A 27,685-nucleotide genomic window follows, 5' to 3' on the forward strand; every position below is an offset into this window, starting at 1 on the left:
AAGTCGATTTCGTAAAAATGTATTTTTGTCTCGTCAGGTATACTATCAGAAAGAACAATCCATTAACGTTTTGTTTATCGTGACAGCTTGGGACAAAATTTTAAGTTAAAGTTCACGTGGCCGTGTAAGTTGTACTTATATAAGGTGTGACGAGCACCCCGTCGTTCACCTGTGAAATCACCTGACGTATTGGCTGCCGGCAGCCAGCCACGATTAGACATCCGGTGATTTTCTAATATTACGTGTGCGGGCAGGCAATTCGTGTTCTTATGCATGACTTCATTGTTGGCGAGTTCAATGATTGTAACGGTAGACGTATTGTATTCTTCAAGCGGTTGCGATTGTAATCTTGCGATTCGTAACCTCGCGATTACGTGCACGTAAACCTATTGAGAGACACGACGAATTATGTATTAGGAGTAAAAAGAATACAATCGATTTTATTATATTGTTATTTATTTAATACATTGCATAACTTTTATTAATGAGCGCTAAGTTTATGCTTTTTTTTTTATACTCTAAATCCAAGCATCTAAAAAAATGCCTCATTCATATATGTAATTCAGTTTTCCGTGTAAAAATAACATTGTATATTGCATAACAAAATAAACTTACATAAATGTGTTTTTAATGCTGTATTGTTATTTTTATACGGAAAACTAAATCGCACACGTGAATGAAGTATTTTTTATGTACTTTGATTTGCAATAATTTACTTAATAGTATGATTTTTATCATAATAGATGGTCTACCCGAAGACGTGTATAATTAAAAGCAATTTTGCAATTGTAAATAGTTATTGAAGTTTTATGAGATGAGATTATGTTGAACGATTTATTAGTACGCGTTATCCCGAGATTATAATAAATCGCAGAGCTTTAGCTACGATGTAATGAATTACCGAAATCTTTTCAATAATGGCAAAAACTCAACGTAACAGATTGCGAGAGTTGTTTTGCAATAAAATTCTATAGAACGGTATTAAATTAATAAATAAGATTGTATTATTTGTAATTCAATATTTTTCCACTCAATATTTTTCCATTCAATATTTGTGAGTTGAGATACTCGTTAAAGTTGTATACGATAAGTTGTAACGATAAAGTTGTATACGGTAGTCGAAAGCGAACTGCAAAATGTAATGTTAATTATTATTAGCCAGCTCGGCGGAGCGTAAAGCCAAGCTCATATTTTAGTTTCACTACCGCACTTGTCTCGGTGCCATTAACGTAACTCCACGTGCAAAAATATCAATCTATCGCCGCCATGTCTCTGCCACAGCTGAACGAAATGACAGAAATTATTCCACCAAAAATTGCATTTTACAGTCCTTCGCACGTCCCTCTTCGAAAACATCCATTTTCTGTAATCCAGAATTTTTATATTGTTACACTGAAAAAAGTCTTTGGTATTTACGACTATAATTCCATGGTAAAGTAATTATGGTTAAAAGTTTCATTGTTATAATTAATATTGTTATGATAATAATAACCTTAAGTTTATAATTTTATTTTTTATAACAATTTTATTAATTTTAAATATAATAGTAACATGTAATCTATAATTAGTACATTTAGTCACCGATACGCGAACACATTTATGAAAAATTGATGAACCGTTTAACTTGCAAAATAATCTACATTGGCCATTTTTAAAACTTCTCATTGTATTGTATTCATGAGTTGACGACAATACAAAAAATTGTAATACGTACGTACAAAAAAAAAAACAATATATACGAGACATTGAAATCCACATTATGAGATGGTAAAATCGTTCGCTAGCTTTCTTGATATCCGTCTGGAAGAAAAATATTTTTCGTCTTCAAAGCACGCGTTCACAGATTGTTGCGTGCGATGCAATGCGACACAATTTCGAGTAGTTTGGAAGTGGATACAAAGTGATTTCAGATTAACCACACGTGCGGGCGGTACGGCTAATCTGCACGGAATATAATTAGCTCCAGTGACTAATGCCAGTACGGCCGCTAAATTTAGCCAAATGCAATCATAACAGCGCAGGTGGTCATTTTACCCTTTTCAAGTATTTGACAAGCCCAGATTATATGAAACGCGCGACGCAGCGGCCGTAGTGAGTCACGGCACGGCTAATTATATATATAATGCCTTTGCCAGAATACACCCATAGATTCTCTTCGGCTCTTTTCTCATTTTCGACTGAGCACTATACGCGTTAAAATTTCTCTATTGATTTTGTTCGTTCATTATTATTATTAATAGGTAATATGTTTAGCAATAGATGATATTATTCTTTTTGACTTCTTTCATCTTTTTGAAATGCGACCTCTAGAACGAACCGATTCTTAATAAATTATCTAAATTTTATTAGCTATATTTATAGTCGAATCTTGATTTATATTTTTATTGCAATTACTTTATGTCGTTATTTACATGACAAATAAATTTGTCTATACTTTATAATTTTTTATTCATTTGTATTGTTTACATTATGTTGCAGATGCACGAGAAAATGTGTGTAAGATCGTCGAGGTGACCCTGAGAGCATGGAAACTATGCAGGAAGGTGGTGGTCGTCTGCAAAATGGTTCGAAGACCGTCGCGAAGATGCCGAATCGGTTGACGCTTGTGCAAAGTGACGAAAATGACAAGGTGACAAATGAAGCAAGAGCGGAGATGGATCCGTACAGGGAACTGGAGCTCTATCTCGCCAAGGTTGAGGTAAGTCAACGTTGAGTCATGCTTTACATTTCTAGCATTTAGTTGCGACAAAAAAGGATTATAAGACCAACCCTAGAATTGAAGAATTATTGAGCTATTATAAAAGAAACTGTACGGAGAATATTTTATAGTAAAAATATAGTACTACAGTAAGTGCGGACCAAGGAAGAAATTAGAAAAATTTTTATTTTGTTTTTCGTTAAATTGTAATAAAATTTACACTAGTGGTATAATTCTCTGAAATTTTTTCTTGTAATCCTTAGCTACTATCGTACATAACTTTTTATATAAAATTTTTTCCGTATAAAGGAAAATATGAAAAATTTAATATTTTTATAATATAGAGGATTTTTAATTGGCAAATTAAATTACTACTAAAATGATTACATTGAATTATCTACGACGTTAATAGAGATATTAGTCGGAAATTTTATTAGAATGAACACATTTCATTTCACTTCAATTACATTTCATTTCAATAGATAATTACTTTATGTAGCAGGAGAATTTTCCTGCATTTTTTTCGACGTTTCGTTATCGAGATCTTTTAGCCTGATATCTTTGTTTTATAATTTAATCGTCTGACATATCACACATCGTGATATATAAAATCGGACATAAAGGTTAAGAAATTAATCATATTTGAAATCTCGCATCGCCCGCGGCTATATTTAATCATCGTATACATATCACTCGCGTTCAAAAGTCCCACTCGTTCTATCTTTATCCCGCGCGATTAGACGCGCTGTTTTGCAATTTCGCTATTAAAAAACATGTTTATACGAAATCGTGAAAGGTTTCCATCGTTTCACGTAATCGCGTTTATACGACCGGATCTTTTGAATGAAGAAGACGAAGATCGGGCGCTGATTTTAAAAAGGTCGAGTGAATCGACGCCCACTTTCTCCTTACGATAATCGATTCTGATTCCAAGGAAGTGACTCGAATCCTCGGCTTCTTAGGCCCGAAACGGAAGATTCGAGCGGTGAAAGGGATCGTGTCGTGAGCTTCGCCCATAATATTTTTCATTATCGAACGGATCACCATAAGAGCAAATGATTTCTCTTGCACGATGGACCCGAGCACGACCGGCGCGGCGCGGCGGATGATTCCGTCCTGATAAATTGCTCGTCTCTCTTAATTAAAGTTGTTTGATGCGATCTAAATCACGCGTGCCTTGTTTAATGTACACACCACGTGGAAGGTCGTCTTGCAGTCTCGCGACTCGGTACATCCTTCCCGATGAATCATTTAGCGTGCCATAACACCGCTCACTTAGCAGCACAATAAAATTGATCGCCGACCTTATCGATCGTTTCTTCGTTGATCGCCAACGGCGAGGCATGTGTCGCGACAAATTAGCCGTGCGATGTCGACGATCGCGAAATCCCGAAACAAGTCCCGAACCGCCGCGCCGTTCGTCGCCCCGATGGTTGTTTTTCCGTATTCCCTTCCTGGTCCCGATGTTTATACATCTGTTTTAGAGACTTTACCTAACTAAACGACACCAATGGCACCCGGGAGTACGAACCGGTTTCTTGTTTGCGAATTCGCGTAAGGCGCGTTTGGTTACAGGTGTCTCACCATTACATTTCCATGTGACTGATTAATATTCATTAGCCATAGTGGATACACTTGGAAAATGTGCTTAGAGTTTACTAAAATTTATTCGTCAACATTCTAATGATATATTAACTGTATAAATAATGTATAATAACATTTTTGTTACATAACAACATGAAGTATGCAAATAGTATTGGTCATAAAATCATTGACCGTTAGCGGTCTTTCCTCTGTCAGCATAATTTTCTCAATGTATGTACTACCGTTCTAAAAATAATTCTGGTCATTCATAGATTAAATTAATGCATTAATTTAATAGATCTAGTAAATCTTAGCGGTTTAGGCCGCGATATCGCCTTCTAGAAAGCTCATGAACTACGTCGAACACTTTTGCGTTTCCGTTTATTATCGCGAGTTCGATTATCACTCACAGATTACGTTTTCGTCCTTCGCTCGCGCGCACGTTCGCTGATGCTGATCGTACGTCGTTCCGTGTCGTTCTTTGGTGCATCGGTGAGTGCATCGGTGCATGTCGATGCGGCGCAAATAAACAAGAAGCGCCTCGTCGTATTGCGAAAGGGATAAGGAAGGTGGCGGCCGATGGGCTCATCGTTAAAACTAGTTGGTGCGGAAGTTGCCTCTCAGGCTCCTAGTATTTCTCAGATAGTGCCTGCGAGTGCTGCTACTGCTGCTGGTCGACACGCGGTTGTACCTTAACGTGGTCTTTACGAGAAACTTATAGCCGCGATGTAATCGGGACCCAATATCATTTCCAGATGAATGATCGGCCACTTATCGGCTAACGAGTAATCTCAGCTTCAAAGATCCTATAGATCCATTTGCGTATCGTTTCCCAGTACAAATGATTGATAGTAGCGACGTCTAAAACACGTCACTGATCAATTCATCTCTCTATTTGTGCCTGATGTTAAATTGTATTGCAATGTAGTTTCTTAATTCTAAAACTTCTACTGTGCTTCAAGTCTTTGTGGTTCGCGCGCGAACGTGATATCGATTACGTACGCTCATTTAAATATTTCACATCTTGCGTAATTGACAGTCCCGCAGGCGGTAAAACAGTTATATTATTTTTATTTTAATAATCCATTGCGACTTTTGCTCCGATATGATTTCGCGTGAGAGTTAGTGACGTAATTAATCCATATAATTCATAATGTATGTTTTGCAACTTGCAGAGTGTAACTTTTCGCGTTTTTCTCGCTCAGCCAGCAGGATCGAGCGAGGGAGCATTACGCTTGATAGTCTCCCAAGTCGAAAAGCAGATGACACAAACGGATTCTCCTCCGACCACCCGGGATTTTTTGCGCTCCCTTGTCGTGCGCATACTTTTTTTGTCGTTTTCGCTGACCGTGTGAACTGACGGGCGTTTATTAACTAGGCTGATAAAAGAAACCGCGCGTCACATTTGTTCGATTGCGTCTGCGATCTTTGACCTCTAATGGGTGCGCGTCTGCTTTTTGAGTAGGTTGGATCGCCTTAATGCTCTCGGACGTTAACGAAAGAATATAGACCATGATCCTATTAAAGGTTCAATTTGAAAGAACCACTTGTGTGGTAATAACTAGGTCGCGCGCGATCTTTATGTCGCTTTTCGAATGATCAAATCGACATTAGCAATCTATCGTTATAACAAATGTGATTAATGCTTGGCAATTAATATTTATTGTTAAAAAATGTATTAAAGTAATAAATAATGGAAAAATTTATATGTCGTACAGCAATAGAATATTTGTCAATGATTTTTTAAATTTGACTTTAGGATTATCTGTTACATTTGTAATAAAAGTGTAAATCATGAAATCATTAATCTTCTCTAATCACTCTAATATGTACAGTACAAGTTTAAGAATGTGTTTTTGCTCTACAATATCAGATAAAAGTTATCAAAATTAAGAAACTGTAAGCTCTTCAGGTTTTTTTTTCTAATCAACGGTTAAAAATTCGACTGTGAATGCCTAAATTTTGGCCCTGAAACTTTGATATTTTATCTTACTTATTCTTACCTTTGTTATTTAATATTTAGTAGGTCAGTTTCAAGTTTGTTAAAATTTAGGTTAAACACACAGGATTTGTTTGCTTCTTGCTTATTCTTTTACGCGTGTTTATAAGAGAAACAGGACGGGATTGATCCAATCGGACTACACCGGCGACCAAATGAGGAAACTCGTTTTACATTTCAAGTTCGTAAATGTGCACCAAATTTAGCGCCATGATCCCGTCGAGCTATCACAGTGTTTATGGCGATAGAAATTCCGTGAATTTTTTAATCAGCATGATCTTTTGCACATCCGGTTTGTATATGCAAAATATGAAAATCTCCGAATTCGTGAAATATGCTTTTTTTCGTAATTATTAGAAAGTTATGAAATATGATGTATTCTAATATTAAATAATAATCATTATTTAGTCATTTTTATTATATGATAAAATTGATATATTTTGTATTGCTATTATTATCAATATTAACATGTACCATATGAATTTTGGAAATTTACGCTGAATTTTTAGCAATTTAACATTTTGATTACAGAAAAATATAATTGCAAAATATTTCTAATATGTATGATGCAATATTAATACACTAAATTGTTTTCTTTATAATAATAATTGTTTTATTTTTTAATTGTTATGAAATATATTTTATTTGACAAAAATAACATAAACATAAGTAAAAGTAGAACCGCATAAACACGTGTAGCGTGGTAGACAAATTACGGAAAAGTTGGGTATGGAACGTGTTAAGAACTGGAATAATTTTTTTATCTATGCAAAAAATAAGGTCAAAGCTGAATATTTCAATCTATATTTATCACAGTCATTTATATTTATCACATTTTTATTCATATCTCGTACTAACTTCTTGAACCTTGATTGCATATACATATTTCTGTCAGTCCGTAGATCTTCATTTTTACCATTGTGTCGAGACATATGAGTGTTATATAAAATCACGCAGGCTTCAGGTCTAACAAAGCAACCAGAGATGTAAACCTATTTTTCCTCCGTCTTCGGTCATTTATCTAGATCACCGAAGCGAACAAACGCATTCTTTCGATGATATCATTTCGATGACGTGTACCTAAAATAGACACTAGTCATACTTGGTATTTGAGTTGATCGCTATAGAAATCAAATGTAGATTTTGTGTATCAACGCCCACGCGAGCTTCAGCACAAAATTATGTCTCGATCGAGGACCGGCAGGTCGTGAGATCACTTTCTACAACCTACCGACAGCGGAGAATATTTGTAAGACTATCTTGCCGCCGGGCGTCAATCACAAACATTTCCTCACGTTCGTGCAATCATTAAGTAATAATCGCATGAGACCATAGATTGAGGTCTGAGTAATCTTGACACGGTGAACTTCCATAGACATGATAGAAGTCACTGTTTGCCACTCGTGAATCATATCTTTAATGAGAATATCTTCTTAGAACTTTACGTGGACACTTAATTTAATATTATTATGTTATTACTTTTATTAAAGTTATATTTTTAAAAAGCTGCAAAACAAAATGATTTTTTAAGGAGTAATTTTTATAAAGCTTTTTTGCGATTTTTGACACTTATTCGCTCATTCAAAAACTTATTTGGTCTCATATTGAATATTCAACAGGTATAATAAAATCCGTTCAGAAATCATCGCGAAGGATCCTTCCTTCGTAGTATCCGTAAGAAATATTAATTCGCGGTCGGTCCGATGTTTGTTCGCGGACCGGCGGTCATAACGCGTTTAAAACAGCAGTTTAATGCAAACAGTTAGCACATGTGCGAGGGAGAGCGTTTGGTACACCGATGCCACGGCTTGCCTGAGGTTGCGGATAATAATCAGAACGGAATGTAGCGACCTCAGGCGTAAATGCAAGCGTCGACCAGGCACGCGCGCACGCGGCAGCGTTTCTATCTGCATAACTATCTCCGGATCTCAAACGTAACACGTACGGACTCGTGAGACGATGTGTCCGACGAAATAAATTCGTGGCTGCGACGGACATTCGCGAGATCGATTGAAGTTTCAAACTGCACACGCATAGGTCAAGTTTATCTTCCATTGAAAATATTACATTATATTTTTTGAGGTTTTTATACTAAAAAATATCTTGAAACATAATTTATGATTAAGAAAGACATTTCGGATATTAATATTTTTTTATACAAACAATTATCTTAATATCTATTTATTACAATCAAATTTTTAATATTAATTTTTGTACTTATTTGTAAATTTAAATATTTGTGAAAAAGAGTTTATTTAGAGTCACTTACTAATTTAAAAATATTTACCTAAAACTGCAGGAAAATAAGATCATTTTTGCTACAATATTCAGGATAAAAATGTTTTGTTATTGTTAGAAAAAAATAATTAATTTAAGAAGCTTGTAGTTTTTAAATTTTGATAATTTTTAGCTGATATTGTAGAGCCAAACATTCTTAAATTACTGATAAACACGCGCGTGTGTCGACGATTCGCGCGTGAGAACATATGCTGAAATCAGCGTTGTGTCCGTTATTTGTGACAGTCATAAAATTTTGTCATAACAGACAAATGCTAACGCGCTGTAAGAAATTACATTTTTTCCCCACACATTTCCACGATTCAATAATTGTTCTTTAGATATCTCGTGCTTTAATATAAAAATAACTTGATTTTTGTTCTTTTTAATTTGTATTAAAATGTTTCTCACTTGATACGATATATGTTATCGTTGATAAACGTAGTTAAATTCACCCACGATTGTATTTCCTATTTTGTGCTAATTATTCATTTAACAGACTGCCCTGAGAACTATACCTCGGCAGGACAAATTAAAGGCGGCTCCGCGGACTTCGCTTACGGCAAATCTATAGAAATAAGAACGATAAACCGTTCTTGGAATGTGCTAGAGATAGTCTACGTGGCGACTCTTAAAAAAATATACGGTATTACGTAAACGGTATAAAGCCGGTTTATTTCACCCTGACGGGCGCTTCGGCGAACACTGTTCTCACCTTTGCGCGTTTACGAGAGATCGATGGTAGATCCATATAAATTTTCGAGGAAGCTCTGGTGGAGTCGCGAATAAAAGACGGTGCTTTTCACGGCCAATCGCACACGAACCTTCTGCACTTGATGCGCTACGTATCGACGCATCGCCACATAAATTGTCTGCCAGAGTGAATCACGATAAAATCTCCAAATGCAAAATGGTAAACTCCGAGTCAGAGTGCCGCGTCTGTTTGCGACGAGAAACCAAGTGGGCAGGAAACACTGGAATACGGAATAACATCCGGCTGGAATATGTCGGGGCTTTCCGATATCGTCGGGACCTGAAATTTTCTTTGGTACCTCGTGGCCCTCGCCTAGAAGGTTGTTTTTTATGTTCTTTTTCCTGTTCTTTTTATCTTTATGGAATAGTTATTCCATTTTTATTATTTTATATATTTTTAATATTATATATTTTAATTTATTAATTAGGTCAATTGAACGCTTGATATTTTATCAATTTATCAATCGAAAATTTTAGTATTTATTATCGACGTTACGAGAATTTTTAATTATATTATGTTTTATTGTGTTTTGAGAGAGAATTTAAAAATATCTTAAATCAAATCGTAAAATTATCTTGATTTTTGTTAGAAAAACTTTGACAAATGTAGCAAATTAAGGTTGACAGCACCTGTGCCGACAATCTTGATAGTTTGACATTATTTGCATACGAACTTGAATGTTATGTTGGAATTTCAAGGTTGCCCATCCTTTCCCTTGAAGATTGCAATCTCCGTGCACGCGCTGCGTCGATCGTGAACCGACACGTGAAAAGCTCTTGACTCGCGAATGACTCGACTTGAATCATGAGCAAAATATTTTCCCCTCGGGAACAAAATCTAGCTGACTCATTCGATGAACTTGAATCGCTTATGTATATTCGATTAATTGTCCGCGTTGTAAGAATGAGGCACACATTATCTACTACGTGGGTGATGTCATGTATTGTTAATCAGAAAACAGGAATCCAATTACGAAGTTAAAATACGAAAGGATACGTTAACACAAAAATTAAAACTAAAGCACGCATTAATGTGAATTATTTATAAAACCATAAATTTAAATAATAACAGTTTGCATATGTACTTAAGCTTATACCTTATATGTATATTAAATTAGCGTTTTAATTTAAATTGAATTATTTAATTACGCAATTAAAGAAATTATTTAATTACGCATTTAAAGAATAAACAAGTCGAATTTGCTATGTGAAGAATCGATTTATATGAATTATTTCCTTTGATTAAAACTTTATCAGATTTTCATAAGTGGTCCGAGATTATTAATCTGACAACACACGTTAAAATGTATAAATATTGCAAATATTTTTTATGCAATTATTTATGAACGACAAATCCGAAATATAACTCAAATGTTGAAGAAAATAAAGATGTTAATCCTTAGCGACATTTTTAATTTGGACGGCCGTAGAAGAGCTCGACCCGGATCGAAACGGATGATACATATTAATACGCGGCAAGACGCCTGCAGTAACAACGCAGTTAAATCGCTCGGGGACTTGAAAAAAATAGCCTTTATCCGAAAAGAATCTTCCAATTAGGATAACGAACCGTCGAGGATCGGTAAACTTACCGGATCCGCGGCCGAGAATTAGCTCTTTAGTAGGCGACTGGTTCTGCTGCGTGATTTACTAATTATCATACCACCGTTAAAACGGTTCGGCGTAGCTCACGCGGTCAAATCAGATTTCATTGCTCGAAAGTAAACGCGGCCTTGTGCGCTCGCGTGCATCTGAGAAAAGTGGCCGCTTGATATCGTCGTGGGAACATCGTGAACAAACTCGCATGTATATGCCTTGGTCACACGCGATTAACCCTCAAATACTACACCAATTTTTGCCAGGTACAGTATAACGGGAAGCAGGTTAAAAACGTATCTTTATCAATACCGTCTTTTATATATGTTGACCCAACTGCACGTCTAATTGACTCGTTTTGATGCACGCAGTTTGATTGATTAAGACAGTATTAGCAATTACTATATTTTTAAAAAGTAATTGGTGTCTTTTATGGAAAGAAATAACATATATATGTATATTTTAATAATTAAAAAATACTTTTGATTGTTAAGAATTAACAATGAATTATTTAACTGGGCGTAGCGACGAAAGCATTATTTAAAAAATTGAAGAAACATGTCATTAGATAAATGAGATATATGTAGTTAAAAATAAAAATATATTAAAAATTTTGCATTGTTTGAAAGGAAGATTTACGATATCATCGCGTGCCCGTATCGCTGCTTCAAAATTGTAATTATCCATTTGCTCATCCAAATGTTTTTTCCCCTAATTTTGTGAATGAAGAAATGTGGAATTCTCGCGTGTACGTCAATCGTATACGCGTGGTAATTCGTCGTTCCTTCGAATTCCTCAATGACTTCTTTGTGCCAGCCTTGAATACTTTCACTTTTCATCTCTCGGCCATGTGACCAGGTACTGTCATTCCCCGCAAAATGCACACATGTACAGTTGCGCTCCCTCGTTTGTTCGTCCGCTCGCTCGCACGTTGCACGCACGGTGCACGCACGTGGGGGACGAGATATGCGCGTGTGTGGGTGGAAGTGTAGGACTGCCGTACATCCGGTTGGGCGTGTCAGATGGGCGCTCGAAAACGGTTGCATTCGTACCTCGTTAACGCGAATCGGATGCAGTTCCTGCCGCAGGACTACAGAATGCAACTACCTTCCGCTAGCGCTGAATGTAGCTCGTTAGGCGATTCATTGAAAGTGTCCAGGCATCCTAATATCGGAAGATAGAGAAGCTATTAAAAATTTGAAAAACTGCTCGTATTTATTAATGTTTTTGCAAAGCGTCGCAAACGTTGCATAAAATATGTGAAGTGCAAATGTTTTTTAATCAATTCTTTTAAAAATATTTACATACATTTTAGAAGACATATATATATATATATATATATAATATATATATCCAGGAAATAAAACTCTATTTCTATTCTTAGACCTCTTTGTCTTAATGTGACTTAAGTTTAACTCGCTTTCTATCTTTTCTCTATCTTTTCTTAATTCTTAGAACTAGAAAAGATAGAAAGTAAGTTAAAACCGAGTTTAAAGTTAGGCTACATCGATAGTATAAATTGGCTTTAATGAAGCAGCAATAGTTTTGCTTGTTTAAATGAATCGACGTTGAAAGGGTTAATAAACAGGCGGGGTCATTGGGTCGCATAAATATTTTTTCCTCCGCCGGCGGGACTCGCGCATTATCAATTTGCAATGCTGATAAGATGGAAATGCCCGAGCGGATTTGTAAGTCGAGTCGCGACGTAATCAGCTTCGCCGCCGCAAACGATGAAAGCGGTTCGGTCTCCGCTTGACAAATGACCGATCGATTGCAAAAGTTTTTACATTCGACGTGATCATTATAATTACAGCACTTCCTGCATAAATAACATTCCATGAAATGATTTTGTTTTTATGTGTAGGCTTATGTAACAAACATAATTTTCATTAATGTATACTTTATTGAAATAAGTAATTCGAGAATATATATAAGAGCAATAAATAAATAAGCGTGGGAAATTTTAATGTTAACGAACGAGAGCGTATAAATTGCAAGTTAAGTAGACAATGACCGTTGCTTGAGGAACCATGTGTATGACAGCTGTTTCCGTTTGGATCTAATTTTGCTTGGTTTGGAAAAGAAGTTTTATGCGCGACGACAATCAATATCCTTGCAACTCTGGTATCCGTTTTGTCTTTCCGATTTTTGAAGGAATGCCCCTCGCTTCTAATTGATTGCAACGTATTTGCAAAATTATAAGCACGAGTAGAATAAAATTGTCAACGTGTATAATAAGTACATGTGAAAGCCGCCCAAGTTCTTCAAGTTCTGTTATTCTTTGTCATAAACCTATTCTTATAATCTACTAAATAGATTCTCGAAACTGACGGCGTTTCGCAGAACCCGCACAACGAACCTCCTCTGCTTCCCGCGCGCGTAATATTCCAGATATCGTTGTCGCTTTTTCTCGGTGTGAACGACCTCGTGTGCCAGCACCGTCGAAATTAATTTGCCCCCCTTAGCCGGCCGCGCGTGCAACCCTCGCCTTCTCTTTTTCTAGCCAGCTGCGACGCTGCGAGCCGATCACAACTGCGGGCGGGCAGCGACGGCAAGCAGATGCGACCCAACGTGTGGTTAACTCGGAATTACATCCATTTAGCGACATCCTCGCATTTTGTGGCCGCTTTGTACCGCCAATTTGTTGCCGGCCGGACGCGCCCGCCGGTTCCGACGGCCAATTTGTTTGCGCGTAGCGCACTTGTCACCGCGAGAGCGGAGGACGGGCCGTGCGAGCAGTGGGTGGTAACTGATAACGAGCTCCCTTTTTTATTTTGTGCATGTCCCTTTAGCTACAGTTTTATCTGTCGTTCCGGAATCGATCCTCTTCTCAATAAGTCTCTCGATAATTTTCGCGAATAATTATACCCGGAACTTTAACGTGGAAATTATCTTCGTGGAAACATTTTTGCTGAGGACAAATAAAGGATGTCTGGGAGTTGGCTTACCTTTTTTCTTTACTTAAAAATTTCTTGAAAATTTTATTACACTTTGCGCAGCGTGTTTTCTACGTTTACGAGCAGGCGTCTGGAAACTGTAAAGTCACTTTTACACTTTTTGCGAATGCACAACCGCGAATTGGCACGCGAGAATAACGCGCCGCGTGGAAAGATAGACTTCGCCAGTAAGAAGGCGAAGAACAAGAAGCGGTGTACACAACGGGGAGGCGAGTAACATAGATTAGCTCTGTGTCGAGGAAACGTAACGTAACGGTATGAAATGAACGGCCACAGCGATGACATAACATCGTCGGCATCGCCACCTTATAATCGTTTACATGCTTAAGCTGCTCTTACAGCAAACGCCTCTACGAGAGGAAATATCATGCGCGCGCGGTTCATAAATATCGCGTGAGTTCATGGATTCACTTACGACGTAGACAAGTGATTATTTAATTTTCTTCAAGTAATGCGACACGGATGTTTCTTATGCAGTTATAGACTGAAAATAATCTTTAGCTTACAATGAGTGGGTATGAAGTATTTATTCGTACTTTTATTCGCACTTATATTCAGTCAGCAGAACAATCGAAGATAATTCTCATCGAGGATAAGAATTACGTCAATGCGCAAGTGTGCTTACGCAGAAAATGATAAAAAGCCTCTCGTTTTTTTTCTAGTTTTAAATCGCAGCCATTATTTAACAGACGCGATATGTAATTTGCGTGGTTTTACTATTGAATTATATGTTTCTCGAACATTTAGTATAAGTTTTTAAAAATTTAGCGATTTTCGGTAAAACAGAATCTATTTTTCGTTTGAATAATTCTCTGCTGAAACATGACGTGCAAGGATGTGTTACTAAAACGCGTATCATTTCTGAGTATTTAACACTATCTCAAGTAATCAACACCAGGTCGATAAATCCGCGAAGAACCTAGAGAAGGAAATTGCAGTGGTGTACGTATGCTCTTCGCGTCACATGTGTATCGAGTTTCCAACGATCCGACGATAATCGAGGTGTATCCATTTACGTGATTTAGCTGATCGTGTTCGCTCGCTAAACGGTATCACTTGCCAAGATTCTGTCATCCATTACCGTTACAAACCTTGGCAAGTGTCGGTCGTTTGTTCGGTCGTATTATTTCGGTCCTACCTGAACCGTCTTTAATTTTTACTTCGGGCTCTCCGAGCTGAAGGTTCTTTCCGAGGGAAAGATTTTTTTTTTTCCGAAGCGTCGTGAAGAGATCCGTTACTGTCAGAACTCCGGCGCTACGCAATATCTTACGTGTAATCAGCGTATTTACGTCAATATGCAAATATTACGTTTGAGACCAAGAGTCGGTGCAGCGCTAAGGCAATGTCACGCCGCTCTTGATTATCGTGGCCGCATTTTTTCTCCCCGATAACGCAGAGCCAAGAATCCCGCGCTGCCTGCCCACCTGTTTGCCTATCGAAGCCTCGCCAGTCTACTTCGACGCATCGTACATGCCCTCATGCGTGCGTGGTCTCGATATATACGCTCCTCGCCGACCGAATGCAATACGCGCCTGCAATGCGGTCGCAATCGCGCGTTGCACAGTTGCGCTATCGCCGACCGGGTCTTTTATCGCTCGGTTCAACGTGTAAATAATGACGCCCGCGTGCTTTGCGATTTATGGTGAATCAAACGGATGTTACATAAAGGAAGAGACGATATATTTGTATGCAACGTGAGAGGCTCTGCAGCGCAACGATTGTTCTCGATAATTTAGCGCTTGTCTGAAATTATTACTAGCTTATTATATTATACTGGACAAAATTTGAACTTTTTAAAAAATTTTCGAAAAACGAGAGAGACAACATCTAGAATTTAAGTTTTTTAAATATTAATTATTTCGATTATATTTATTTTGTACTGATATATGAATTTTTATATTAAACAGTTTATATTTTTGCCTCGGTTTATTGTATTCAGCGCTAATGCATTAACCGTGTATTAAAATATGTAAATATTAGATGTTACTTTCACGGTATGAAATTGTGCAACGCAGCCGATCACGCATAACTCTCGACCCGAGGATTTATCGCGAGGATTTATGTATTTTATTAAGACACGCAGCCCGTGTCAGATTTTAAGTCACGCTTTAATATTGTTACTTAAGTACTCAATGCGTATCACGTCGGTGTTTTTGTTACGATGTTAATCGGGCCGTAACACTTTACCGGTGACGTAACCAACCTTCATCCGTACGATCACGCGGTCAGTACTCTCGCGCGCCAGGTTAATGGGCGAAAAAGTGGAACCGTCTGTCGAGGTCCTTGTACGAGAGAGCTCTGATCGTATTTTCGTTTCATTAAAATACACATCCGCCCGGACACTCAGCATAACGCGCTTATTATTTATCAAGATTCTCTGGCACCTCTTCGGAGATAAAGGCAGACCGTTTGTTAAATATTTCACGACGAAATTATTTACGAACAACGCGCGAGTCAACGCGGAAAGATAAGAATCGTCTATCATATCTATGGTTTAATTAGTAACATGTGATTTGCAAAATGTACTTAGAGCGATTGGTGATAAATTTGCAGTGTTGAACGCAAAAACTCATTTCTTTCTCTCTCTCTCTCTCTCTCTCTCTCTCTCTCTCTCTCTCTCTCTCTCTCTCGACAAAAGCGTGCACGGACATGCAAGAACTTTAGAGCAGTTCGATAAGACGATGCCTCGCTCTCTCGTGTTCGACACGTTTCTCTCGGCGTCACGATAGATAGGGTCGATTTATACTTACGAGGTGGAAAATAATTAGATGCGAGAATCGATAAACGTTTGAAAGTGGCGCGTTGTATCGGAAAGCGTTGGAGATTGAATTCTATTGAAGATGCATTATTTATCGTGCAGCATTTCGAAGGAAATTGGGCTTGTGAGTCGATGACAATAAATTATTACCATATACAAATGTTATACTTTTGCGATTGATATGAGCAATTATCATTTTAAAATAGTTCCTTGTTGTCATGGAGGGGAGACCGGAATAAACTATACATACAATTCCTTGTTGTCATGGAATTTAAAGTGTCTTAATAACATCCATTGTTCTTTCTTTCGCATTTTATAAAGGATTTTATTTTTCATACTTTGATACAAGAAGCAATATCGTCAGTGTAATTATTACGTGATGCATTTGTACGAGAGCTCAAGGTCAGCGGTTTTATTCCGGTAGTAATCTATTGTAATGACTCATTTCTTCATTTGCGATTGATTAATACTTGCATCAATTAGCACGTATAGCCGATATTCACGTAACGATTATGTCTAAAAAATAGTTATCGTAGGAAAGACACGTGCCGCGTGTACCCGAGTTACAATCAACTGAGTAGCCTTGCAAACTTACGTGGTTATATGTTGACTTTTCTCATTAAAATCGAACGCGCTCGAGCGAGAATGTCTCCGGGCATCCTCGTAACTCTTAACTTGTCTATAACTTTCCTTCCTTGTTCCGCGATAAATAATTCCTCGCTTCGATCGCACCTCTACCAAGAACGTGGCCTGAGATTCAAAGTAAAACAAAAAGGATAAAAACACAAGAGGATGTATGTAGTTGAGAAATAAAAGAGATCAACAAAAATGAATGAAATCAAGGAAAGAAAAGAACTTGAAAATTGTTAAAAAATAAGAAAAAAGGACCATGGAAGACATTAGAAAATAAACAGATGAGTGTAAAAGTAACTAATTCGAGATATAAGTACTCAAGAGACAATTGCAAAATGAGTCTCAAGACAACAAAATTAAGAAAATTAATTATAAAATAATTATAAAATAAAAATAAATAAAATAGTTGAAAGATAAAAAGGCAAAAATTCACCGTGCATTTCATTATTTTGTCGACGCTACAAATTAGAGAAAGAAAGTTAAGTAAATGGCAACAAAGTTAAAAAGAAAGGGATAACGAAATATCAAGATTGCGTCGTATCATTTTATCATGCCTTTGCTAGAGACGAAATAGGCGAAGTAAAAGTTGCGAATGAAAGTAGAGAGGATAAAAAATATGAAGAGGCCACGAGAGACATGTATATAAACATATCGCTCTATCACCGCTTTCCTCATGGGATAACCAGGCAAGGCGATGTGATCGGATTATAGCTCGCGGACACGCTTAACGCCCGGCGAAAATTTATGCCGGCACTGCACCGGTATCGGTACGGCATTTGCAAATAATTATGCGGGTCACTCTTGAGATTATGTAAGCGAAGTGCTCTGCCGCTCTCGCTCTTGCGGGCTCATTCTCTATAAAGTCGAGAGAGAAAGAGAGGTAGAGGCAAGTACACGCATAAGATAGTTCTAAATCCTCCCGCCGGACCATATGTGGACCGTAAAGAAAAAAAATATATTAGCGATTTGCGCACTTTCGAAGATATATGTTATTGCTCCAAACTTTCCTTTTGCACTAGAAATTATAAATGGTTTTCTATAAAATACTGCACGTATGCGCGATATTTTTATTTTAAAAACTTCAATTAATTCCTTGTTAACATTTTAATTCTGTTTCACATTTCACGAATATAATCTTTCCGTTTCTCATAATTTATTTATTATACTCTCAGTTGATCTCTAATCACAATATGGCTATTGATCTGCGTCTCAAGATATTAAACTTTATTCTGAGTATTTCACCTGATACGTTTCTTGATATGTGCATCGTGCACCGACTATAAATACGAGGCTCAGACGTTCTTCGGAGAAAATATTTATTTTTTAAACGCCTCTCACGTCCGTGATTGAATGATATCGCGAACTTCCAGGTTGCATTTTACATATAAACGTACTTTCGCCAGAGAAATTCGTCGAGAATCTTTGATGCGGCGAACATTGAGTCACCGGTACGTTATGCCGCGATAAAATGTCGCAATACATCAGCATTCAACAAGTTATCGGCGAACGAGCGGTATTTCTCCCGACGGTAATTACTCGCGGGCCCGGGCATCGTCGTTACTGCTGGGATAGCAATTAGCTCCATGCGCATGAGCGATTTCTAATTGGTAGTCCATTAAGCGCGATAGATTATTATTTCTCTTCCTATTTTATCGAAATTGCGATACGCGACCAGTTTACTCCCGGTTGATACGGATCAAGTACCGCAGAACGGTTAATTACTTATTAATTGACCAAACAAAATGTCGTCGCCTTCGTGACACTCGCTTCCGCGAACAACAGTCTTTTTCTCGCTAGTGTAACATAGATCCATAAAATAATTTCAACTAAACTTCGATTAGTGGCATCTTCTGATTATTACATCCAAGACCCGATCGCCAGCTGCCACCGTTCTACCCTGTTATGGATCGTCTAATTAGATATGCCGATTGCGCGCGCGGCTCGACGTATCGAACGTGGCTCTCGGATTAACACAGGCAGTCAATGGCGATCGAAGATACGTAATTAATGATTACCGTTAAGCCTCCGGTCCGATAAACGGGAAAAGATGAGATTGGCCACGAGCGATCAGGAATTGGCCACGACGACATCGGGGATCAGGAAGTAAGAGGATGCGCCGGGTTAACGAATAGCGGGCCCTTCGCCCGCTCAAAGAGTCTGACCCGAGCGATGCGCATCGTAGAAAATACCGTCCCCGTGTATCTCAAGTACTGTGGCACGATAGTATTGTTGAATGATGAACGTTGCACTGTGTTTCCCACGATATAGCCTAGCGGCGTCTAATAAAATTATATCGCACGCACGCAACGTGCATGCAATGCGTAATAGCTTGTACGAAGATAATATTGCTCTTTTAATAGTGCCTTTATTGCCTATTACGTTGAATTTATAGTACATTCTTCACTTTAAAGCTCTAACTGCGCTGCAGACTAGCTTGAAATTAGAAACCTTTCTCTCTTTTTGTCTCTCCCCTCTCAACATAGAGCGCAATTTAAAAAATATTATTTTTTATTGCATGCTTTTTTTTATCATATTGCCGAATTTAGAATAACAATGCGCGTGAGAAAAATTTATACTTTTATTTACATTTAAACTGAATGATCCGATTTTATCTCTCTCGAGCATTTCTTAAATCGTAACGAGGCAGCCATCCGAAAGGCTGCCTGCTCAATGAAGTTCAATCAAGCATAAGGGATCGTTGTGGCTGCTTTGCCTACCGCAGACTCTTCATCTTCGTTTAATGAAATCGTTTCCCCCTCGGAGTCCAACGCTCGCTATTATAATCCTATCTGGATGCAAGAAGAGATTTCCGAATCGCCCGCGTCGATCGTAACGTCAAAGCGGAGGACGCGACGGATCGCGACGAGTTTCAGGACTGCACTTCGCATTGATATGCGCATAATCGCCGCGGCGGGAATGCGATCCAGCGGGGGCGAAACACGTGCTGCGGGGATCGATTCGCGACCGCTGCGCGCGTGCTCCGATTGATCGCGGCCGATCGATTCATCGACCGATCGGATAATGGACGGCCGTTACACCGGCTAGCCGAGTTCCAATCGGTCAATTTGTGGCACGATTCGCACGTTACCGTGTTACGAAACTCATGGGGAAAGGTGGAGGAGGGAGGAGGCACTTAGGGTGGCCGTTTTGCGTCAGGGGACGAGCGAGAGGAAGATCGTCAGCTCTCGCTCGACGCGCCCGCGGCCGCGTAACTCGTCGTCGATCTCCGTAACCATGGACAGAGCATGGCCATTAGAATTATCGATAAGTATCGATATACACTCCGGTTTCCGTGAGCACCACCACCACCTGCGAGTCGCGATTGCGGTTGCAATTCGCGACGGGTGGAGTCGCATTGCCCGAGGAAACGACGCGCGGATTCGCGTGATATTCACTGATTCACGCCGAGCAGTGCCGTGATTCACTCAGCTCATTCCGTTTTCATTGGGAGTAACTCGGCCGTGAAGTACGGCGGCAAATTAACTTCTCGACCGCTCGTTTCACTTAGATAACTTCGTCCAGCCCGATAAAGCCGCGATCCTCGGCGATCGTCGAGAGGGGGAAAAAAAAAGTTCGTGGTAAACACGCAAATTACAGGATGCGCTAATGCTTCCCGTAAATTGGCACTCGTGGTTTTGCGGGGATGCCATCATTTCTCCGGTCGCGCGTGCTATAATTTCACGGGACGTGCACTCTCTTGGGAAAATTGATTTAGATGAATTTAATCAAACCGCGAATTTAAAGCGTGAAATTTTCGATGACACAATTGCTAATGCCAGTTTTATAAATATTTTTTATCAGCTCTCCCTTCGTAATATATAGATTTTAATCTTTACTTTAAGTTCCTTATTTTAACTAAAAAAAGATGAATACTGCTTTCTCCGATATCTTACATTATTAAGCTCGTTATTGTGCCAATAAGTAACTCAAATAATTTAGAAGAAGCCTTTGACGTTTGTTACCCGCGTGATTATGATTGCGCAATGCTTTCCGGGATCTGTTTGTCTCATAATTCCTCGAGAGGCCGATGTCTTGCCGTCGACAAAGATTCGTGGGAAGCAGCTACTTACGTCGATAGAGGCGTTCATAATCGGATCAGCGACAAAGCAGCTTTAGAGAAGCCGATGCGTAAAATGTGTATACGCGTTCGTGTGCGTACGCCTGCTACGCTTATCGCGTGCACCACGAAGGAGAATGTCTTAGGAATAGGATGAGGTTTTCAAGGGTACGTGTTACATAACTAAATATGCAATTATGCAGATAAACGGGTACTTCGCTACTCATGAATTACGCGTCTACGTATCCGCGCGCGATTTGCTTTTTACGGCCGATAATTATTATTGCGGATAACGGTGCGTCTTGGAAACGCCATTTGCGTATGTTGGTTAAGCGGTGCCTATGACAATGCACAACCGGAGCGACCTGAAAGCCGAAGATACGCGGTATCGCGACTCAAGCACTTTACCGCGAAGTTAATGCAACATCTTGCGGTCGACGTGCGCAGAGTGAATAAGAGAGCGGGAATATATTAGAATTCATTTCAATAGAAACACATAGATTTTCCTAAACAGTATATTTTGTCTTTATATAGGGATATATTTTTTTTTAATTTAGACAAATGTTTGTTGAAAGTGTATGCGACTTATCGAACCACGAAGATATTTGAATTTAATTACAAAAGAAACATAAAAGTTTTTAACGCGACTATTGGAATAAAATCATCATATTTTAGAAAGCCATGGCATATATTCGACTGGAATGTAATTACTAATATCTATTATAATATCTATTTGCGAATTTTATTGTTTACTTAATTGCAAAAGTAACAAATATTTTTAGGCGAGGGTTTTTCCTGTGCTAGTAGAGTTTTTCAATTTTGGAAGGCAATGTTCACGACATGATTCATTGATTCTCACATGGCTGCGCGGCAATTTCGCGCAAAGGCGTGCTTTGCATTCATAAGATGGATAGTCGTTGGCAGACTCGATTTGTAAAGCCGGTAATTACGTCTATTAGCGTAATGCTGATTGTTTTGATCGTGCTCGCCTTTTTTCCACGTCTACACTCGTACTTCGTCAGTGTAGAAAGCGGCAGCGAGATACGTACCGATTAATACTCACTTTGAGCGGTAATTATAGGCGCTTTTATTGAGAAGGGAATTCTCTTACGGGGCTGACTGCATTCTATTATTATAATAGACTGTAACAATCGTGGATGCACCAGTCGTTGGAAAGAAAGGATTGCTTCAAGTTCGCTCATCATTTATCTTGTCATCGCGTATTCGTAACACTATTTAACAATACGCCGTTTTATTCCATTTTTATTAATAATTTATCAATTACAAGATCTCAGTAAAATTTCAAGCGACTAATTACGTTTAATTATATTTAGTTAAGTTATAGAGAAAAAGAAATCCAAAAAATTTACTTAATTATCTTTATTTTTCTTCAATATCATTGTCTGTCTCTTATCTTTCTACGTTATCTTAATTCAGTTTTAGTTTCTTAAGCCGTTAACCGATTGTGAAATGCGTGTATAATCCTACTGTGCTGTCGATCGATTAATACATTCAAAAATTTTTTATCTCATCGAGGTGTTACCTCATGCCTGTCTCGTTGCATAAGGATAGACCGCCGTTTCTCGCAAAACGTTTCCCACAGAACAGAAAGCATTCTTCGCGACGTGATTTATTCCACGGGCCGAAAGGACGCTCGCGAAAAAAAAAGCGGCTGTAAAGAGAAATGGTTTCTCAAAATGTCCCGAGGGTCGAAGCGGGCAGTCACGCGCTCGCTCGGAAAACGCTTGCACGTCGCGAGCGCATCGAAGCCCGTGGGGCCCGCGTAGAGTCCCAGCCGCGGCACGGCTAATTACTATCTAATTGCGCGCATTACTGAATACAACAACGGACCGCGGCCGTTAAAGGCGGTACCGCGACGACGCCCGGTATAAATGAGCCCTGACGGGATATAAATTCAGGGTTAAATACTGCATAGAAAACGCAGTAAAGTCTCGGTTTACGAGCATCAGACAAGATCTCCCGCGTACGTACTGTACAGGGCCGCATCGCAAATCTAGGATCCTAAACGCTTGTTTAGAACTTGAGATAATCCAAATTTTATACGTTAGACAAGTTAAAAAGATTAGTCTGTACTTATTTATCATGAATTTCATTTTTATCACTTTTAAAATACGTGTTTCTTTTGTACGAATCCTTTTCGCTATTATATTAAATCTAACATGTATAAAAATTTTAATATATTTTTTAATTTAAACAAAAGCTAACCGAGGATTAAAATTTCTTTACGCATAAATATTTATTGGTGCTTTTGAGGATCCCCCCAATAAAGTAACAATTTTTCTCTCCACACTATTACAAAACTTATTTCTTGTTTCCATATTTAAATTGGGCAGCTGTTAAGACTTCGTGGACCTTAATCTTTTTTGGGGGCCATGCCCGTCAGGCACAGTTATTAATCCAACCCTGTTACGTGCGTTACGCGTTGTTTGTATACATGTGCATGCTGACGTTCGTACGCATGCACGTGTAACATTTCACTCACACGTGGAATCGTTTGTCAGAATATCGCACGTGGAAGATAACTGTGTGAATATTTTATTCGTGCACGCCCGCGAATGTATACGCGCAACATGCGAGGTTATATTGTAATTTAATTATTAATTTAATTACGCGATTCTTGTACGCGACACGCACAACATAATGTAATTTTATAACGTTAACGGTACAGCGGTAGCGCGAGAAAGTTTAATAACTGTCCCACTTTCCTTGACAGAAGCTCTATATAAATCTGCAATTAATAGATAAAGATTAAGAGATTAAATATAAAATAATATTGTTATAGTCTGATAATATATTCACATTTAATGTAAATAATTAAACGTTAATGTTCTTGTCCGGAACTGTATACTTAATATATTTTTTTATAATTGTATACATCAGAAAAAAAGCGTTTTTTTTATAGCTATGAAATGTTAAATAAAATAATGTAACAAGAAATAAGTTTTGTAATAGTGTGTTACATATTTATATTTGTAGCTTACTGAACTCTTTTTTAACGTACATATATTTTTATATCATATCTTTGTCTCTGTTTGAGAGAAGTAGTATCTGCGAATGGCTTGAAATATTACTGAGCAACACCTTCACAACAATGATTATTTATGCTCTTACAGTGGACTTGAGCAATTGCGCGACTGTTGGCTGCGGTAATTGAGGAAACGCGGAATCAGTAATTGACACGAAGTAGTTCTGTCGAGGCAAGGAAAGAATTCTTGGCCTCGCCTGATGTCTTGCTTCGCATCGACCTTTTTTTTCCTCGCGACTGACCGTTGCTCGGCGACTTATAATCCGTGCTTAATAAGCGGTGCTTTTCAACGTAATTGGTCACACGTCTCAGCGTCAGTCATTGCATTGAGCAATGTTGGCGTTAATGAGAAATTTCGATCCGAGCAGCTGATACGAAGTTATTCCATGATACTAATTAAACGGAAGAATTTTGGCGGAAAGCATCGACAAGTTTGTAATTTAAATATTTTGCATTCCGAGTCGTTGATAAAACTTTGTTCACGCACATATATATTATCAAAAATTATTATGAATTTTAGTAGAATTTATCGTATTATTCGACTGATTATTTAATGCTTTATAGGATTTTAATTGCAATCTGCACCTCATATCTATGCTTCCTGTTTACATTTTCTGTAATTTTGTTTTGAAAGAAAATATTTAAAGACATATTATAGAGTATAATTGCATTTATTGTTATTAAAAAATCATTTTTTATATTGTATCTTCATTGTTTTCATCTTTAACTTTAAAGTAAATTATTTTATTCAATATATACTTGTACAATTTTTACTTATTGTTAGAAGATTGTTTAAAGCTTTTAGACACAATATTTTTTTTAACAATACTGTTTTTTTATGTTATCCTTATTTCGTTCTTTAAAGGAATGAACAAAGAATTTGCAGAAGAATACGTCAGACGTTGATATTTACTTATGATGCTCTTCGGTCATGGACGTTTTTTTCGTCGAAAGAGCAAGGTGCACAATTTGAATTTCAATCCCTCGGAGCGACGTGGTCGAATTGAACGTTAAATTATGAAAAATGGTTACTCTGAACGGCGAGTCTGATAATCACCGATAATTAATACTGCAATCTGTTACCTCGTTGAGTAAACAGCATTAATGTCAACATTCTTGCGCCGCCAGCGGCACGTTGATGTCATCGAAACTACTTTTTCTCGCGATTACCGACTAGCTTATAACGCAACAGATCAAGAATAATTATATTGCTGCATATTTTTATTGTGTTACAATTTATAGAATATACTCTCAATGTGACAAAATTATTTATTGAGTTTATTTATTAAGAGAAGTGGCCTGAAGCAATGCAGCTTTTGTGAACAATAAAAAATAGTCGGAACTGAAAATACTAGACGGAATAGGAAACACATTTTCCGGTTGGCGTATTGCAACGGTCATTGAACGCGATGATGGGCAGTTGCCGGAGTGACACTTGACATCGCTTGTTAAAACATATTTGGTATCGTGTGCGAGTACAAAGGCGAGCCGCTGAAAAAGTTGTGCGTGCAATCACGATCGAAATAGTTATGTATACAATAGGGAGGCGCAATATGATGCGGGGAGGAGTTTTATTAGATTCCGAATCGCCTAATGGGATACGATAGCGGTGATTTGTGAGTTCGGCCGTGATTTAAATAAGAAATCGGCGGCGACGGCGGCGGCGGTGGCGAAGTTCAAGCCGCTTCGTATACGCGCCGTACATTGGGTTTAGTCGGCCATTGACCCTCCCAACTGATTGTGAGGAATCGTTGCTCAGAATGCGCGCTCATACATCGCACCCAGAACCGAGATGCGGCCAATCGAATCATCAACGATTACCACTTAAGTATTGCGGTAAGCACGCGCTGAAAAAAAAGCTGAGTGCACCGCACCGCGTTTACGTCGGTGATTTAACCCTTTCGCCAGCCTTGATTGGTACCTCAAAAATACGCTGTCTCATGTACCATTTTATGTACAATAATAAACTAATTAGGCATTGACGGAAATAAAATCTACGTATATATATTTTGGCATTCATAGAGATAATTTTTACTAAAGATCTTAAGACACTTTTTTATAGAATAATAAATTTTATAGTACATTGCAATAGATATACATATATTAATACAAATTAAACTCTAACATTACAGCAATTATATAAATATTTACAACAATGGAGAGTCAATGAATGAATAAAATCTAATAAAAATAAAATTATTCTTATGATGTAATTTTTAATTTTTTTTTTCAGTTCTTTTTTTTACTGAATTATTATCTCTTTAATTATCAATGAATGCACACGAGGTGCATTTCGACTTGCGATCCATTTTATGCAGCAGATTTTATAAAGCGGGGGCCGAGAGTTCGCGAGGAGTCATATGGCACGGGCTAGCGTACAAAGGCAATATGATCCTTTCGCAGTGGATCCTGCAACGTAATCTTTTCGTGATCCTGTGTGGGAAGATCCTCGCGCAGAGATCACCCTTCTCACTTTTTTCCTACCCGTTCTCTTCCTTCCTCGTTTGCCTTTACCATATGCCGCCTAATAAAATGCATAATTAACTTCTTTTAATCGTATGTTTTGCTTACAAAAATATAACACTGTATATGAGTCGTAGTTTTAATCCCAGAAAATGTTGATTAAAAATTATGCTTTCTTTAGTTTTTCAAATATAGATTATTAACATATACATATATATCTTTAAAATGTTTCCGCATTTATTTGTTTACATTCACATTTTGCATTTGTGAAATAAAAAAATAATTAAATGTAAGTCACATGTATTAAAAAAGATATCTGTCGCCACGGCAAAGAACACTTTCAATCCGTTCTTTTGAATTTATATTTACGCGACGCGTGCGCGTAAGTCCGAGACACGAACCATCTACGAGAACATCGAGGATGGGCAGGCATTCTCCTTGTCCATAGACGATGGAAATAACCCAGCCTCATGTTCGTTCATTCCAGAAGAGATGGCGCGACGACCACGATAAATTACAACTTCTGTCGATCCTCGTACTTGTAGAGATGATTGATTCGCATAGGCATTTAAGCTTAACAAACTCACGGTTTAAAAACATTGACATATATTTATACATTATATATACACTTATGTCACACAGTTTTATAATGGATAAGTTTATTAACATTTTAAGAAAGATAAGAGTACAATACAATTTTTATATTTAAAAAAATAATTTAAAAAGTAAATATATTTCTGTCTAAAACAGAAATATGAACAAAATTCGCATGTATATTTGATAATGGTAAAGCGTTTTAATACAAACTAAAGCTTATTTTTTTAATTTAAAAAACGATTTTTTTAACGAGCATACTGAGATTTA

At 37.9% G+C, this 27,685-nt stretch overlaps 1 protein-coding gene and 1 long non-coding RNA gene across 3 annotated transcripts in view; one reads left to right on the forward strand and one right to left on the reverse strand.

Annotated features, from left to right (window-relative positions):
• Nucleotides 1–27,685, forward strand: part of LOC105830700 (rho GTPase-activating protein 7) — a 221,307-nt gene that overhangs the window by 26,375 nt on the left and 167,247 nt on the right. For both annotated transcript variants that reach the window (XM_028189375.2, XM_036285229.1), the window contains exon 2: nucleotides 2,479–2,698. In XM_028189375.2, the coding sequence (XP_028045176.2) occupies nucleotides 2,525–2,698 (174 nt within the window). In that variant the 5' untranslated portion in view covers nucleotides 2,479–2,524. The remainder of the gene's footprint in view (nucleotides 1–2,478; nucleotides 2,699–27,685) is intronic.
• LOC118645011 lies at nucleotides 9,840–26,460 on the reverse strand. The gene is made up of 2 exons (XR_004962790.1): nucleotides 13,856–26,460; nucleotides 9,840–12,071 (listed from the first exon to the last, which is right to left on the reverse strand). It is a non-coding gene; the product is annotated as an uncharacterized LOC118645011 (long non-coding RNA).

Source organism: Monomorium pharaonis, chromosome 4 (genome assembly GCF_013373865.1).
Source record: "Monomorium pharaonis isolate MP-MQ-018 chromosome 4, ASM1337386v2, whole genome shotgun sequence".
In the NCBI taxonomy this organism is placed as follows: domain Eukaryota; kingdom Metazoa; phylum Arthropoda; class Insecta; order Hymenoptera; family Formicidae; genus Monomorium; species Monomorium pharaonis.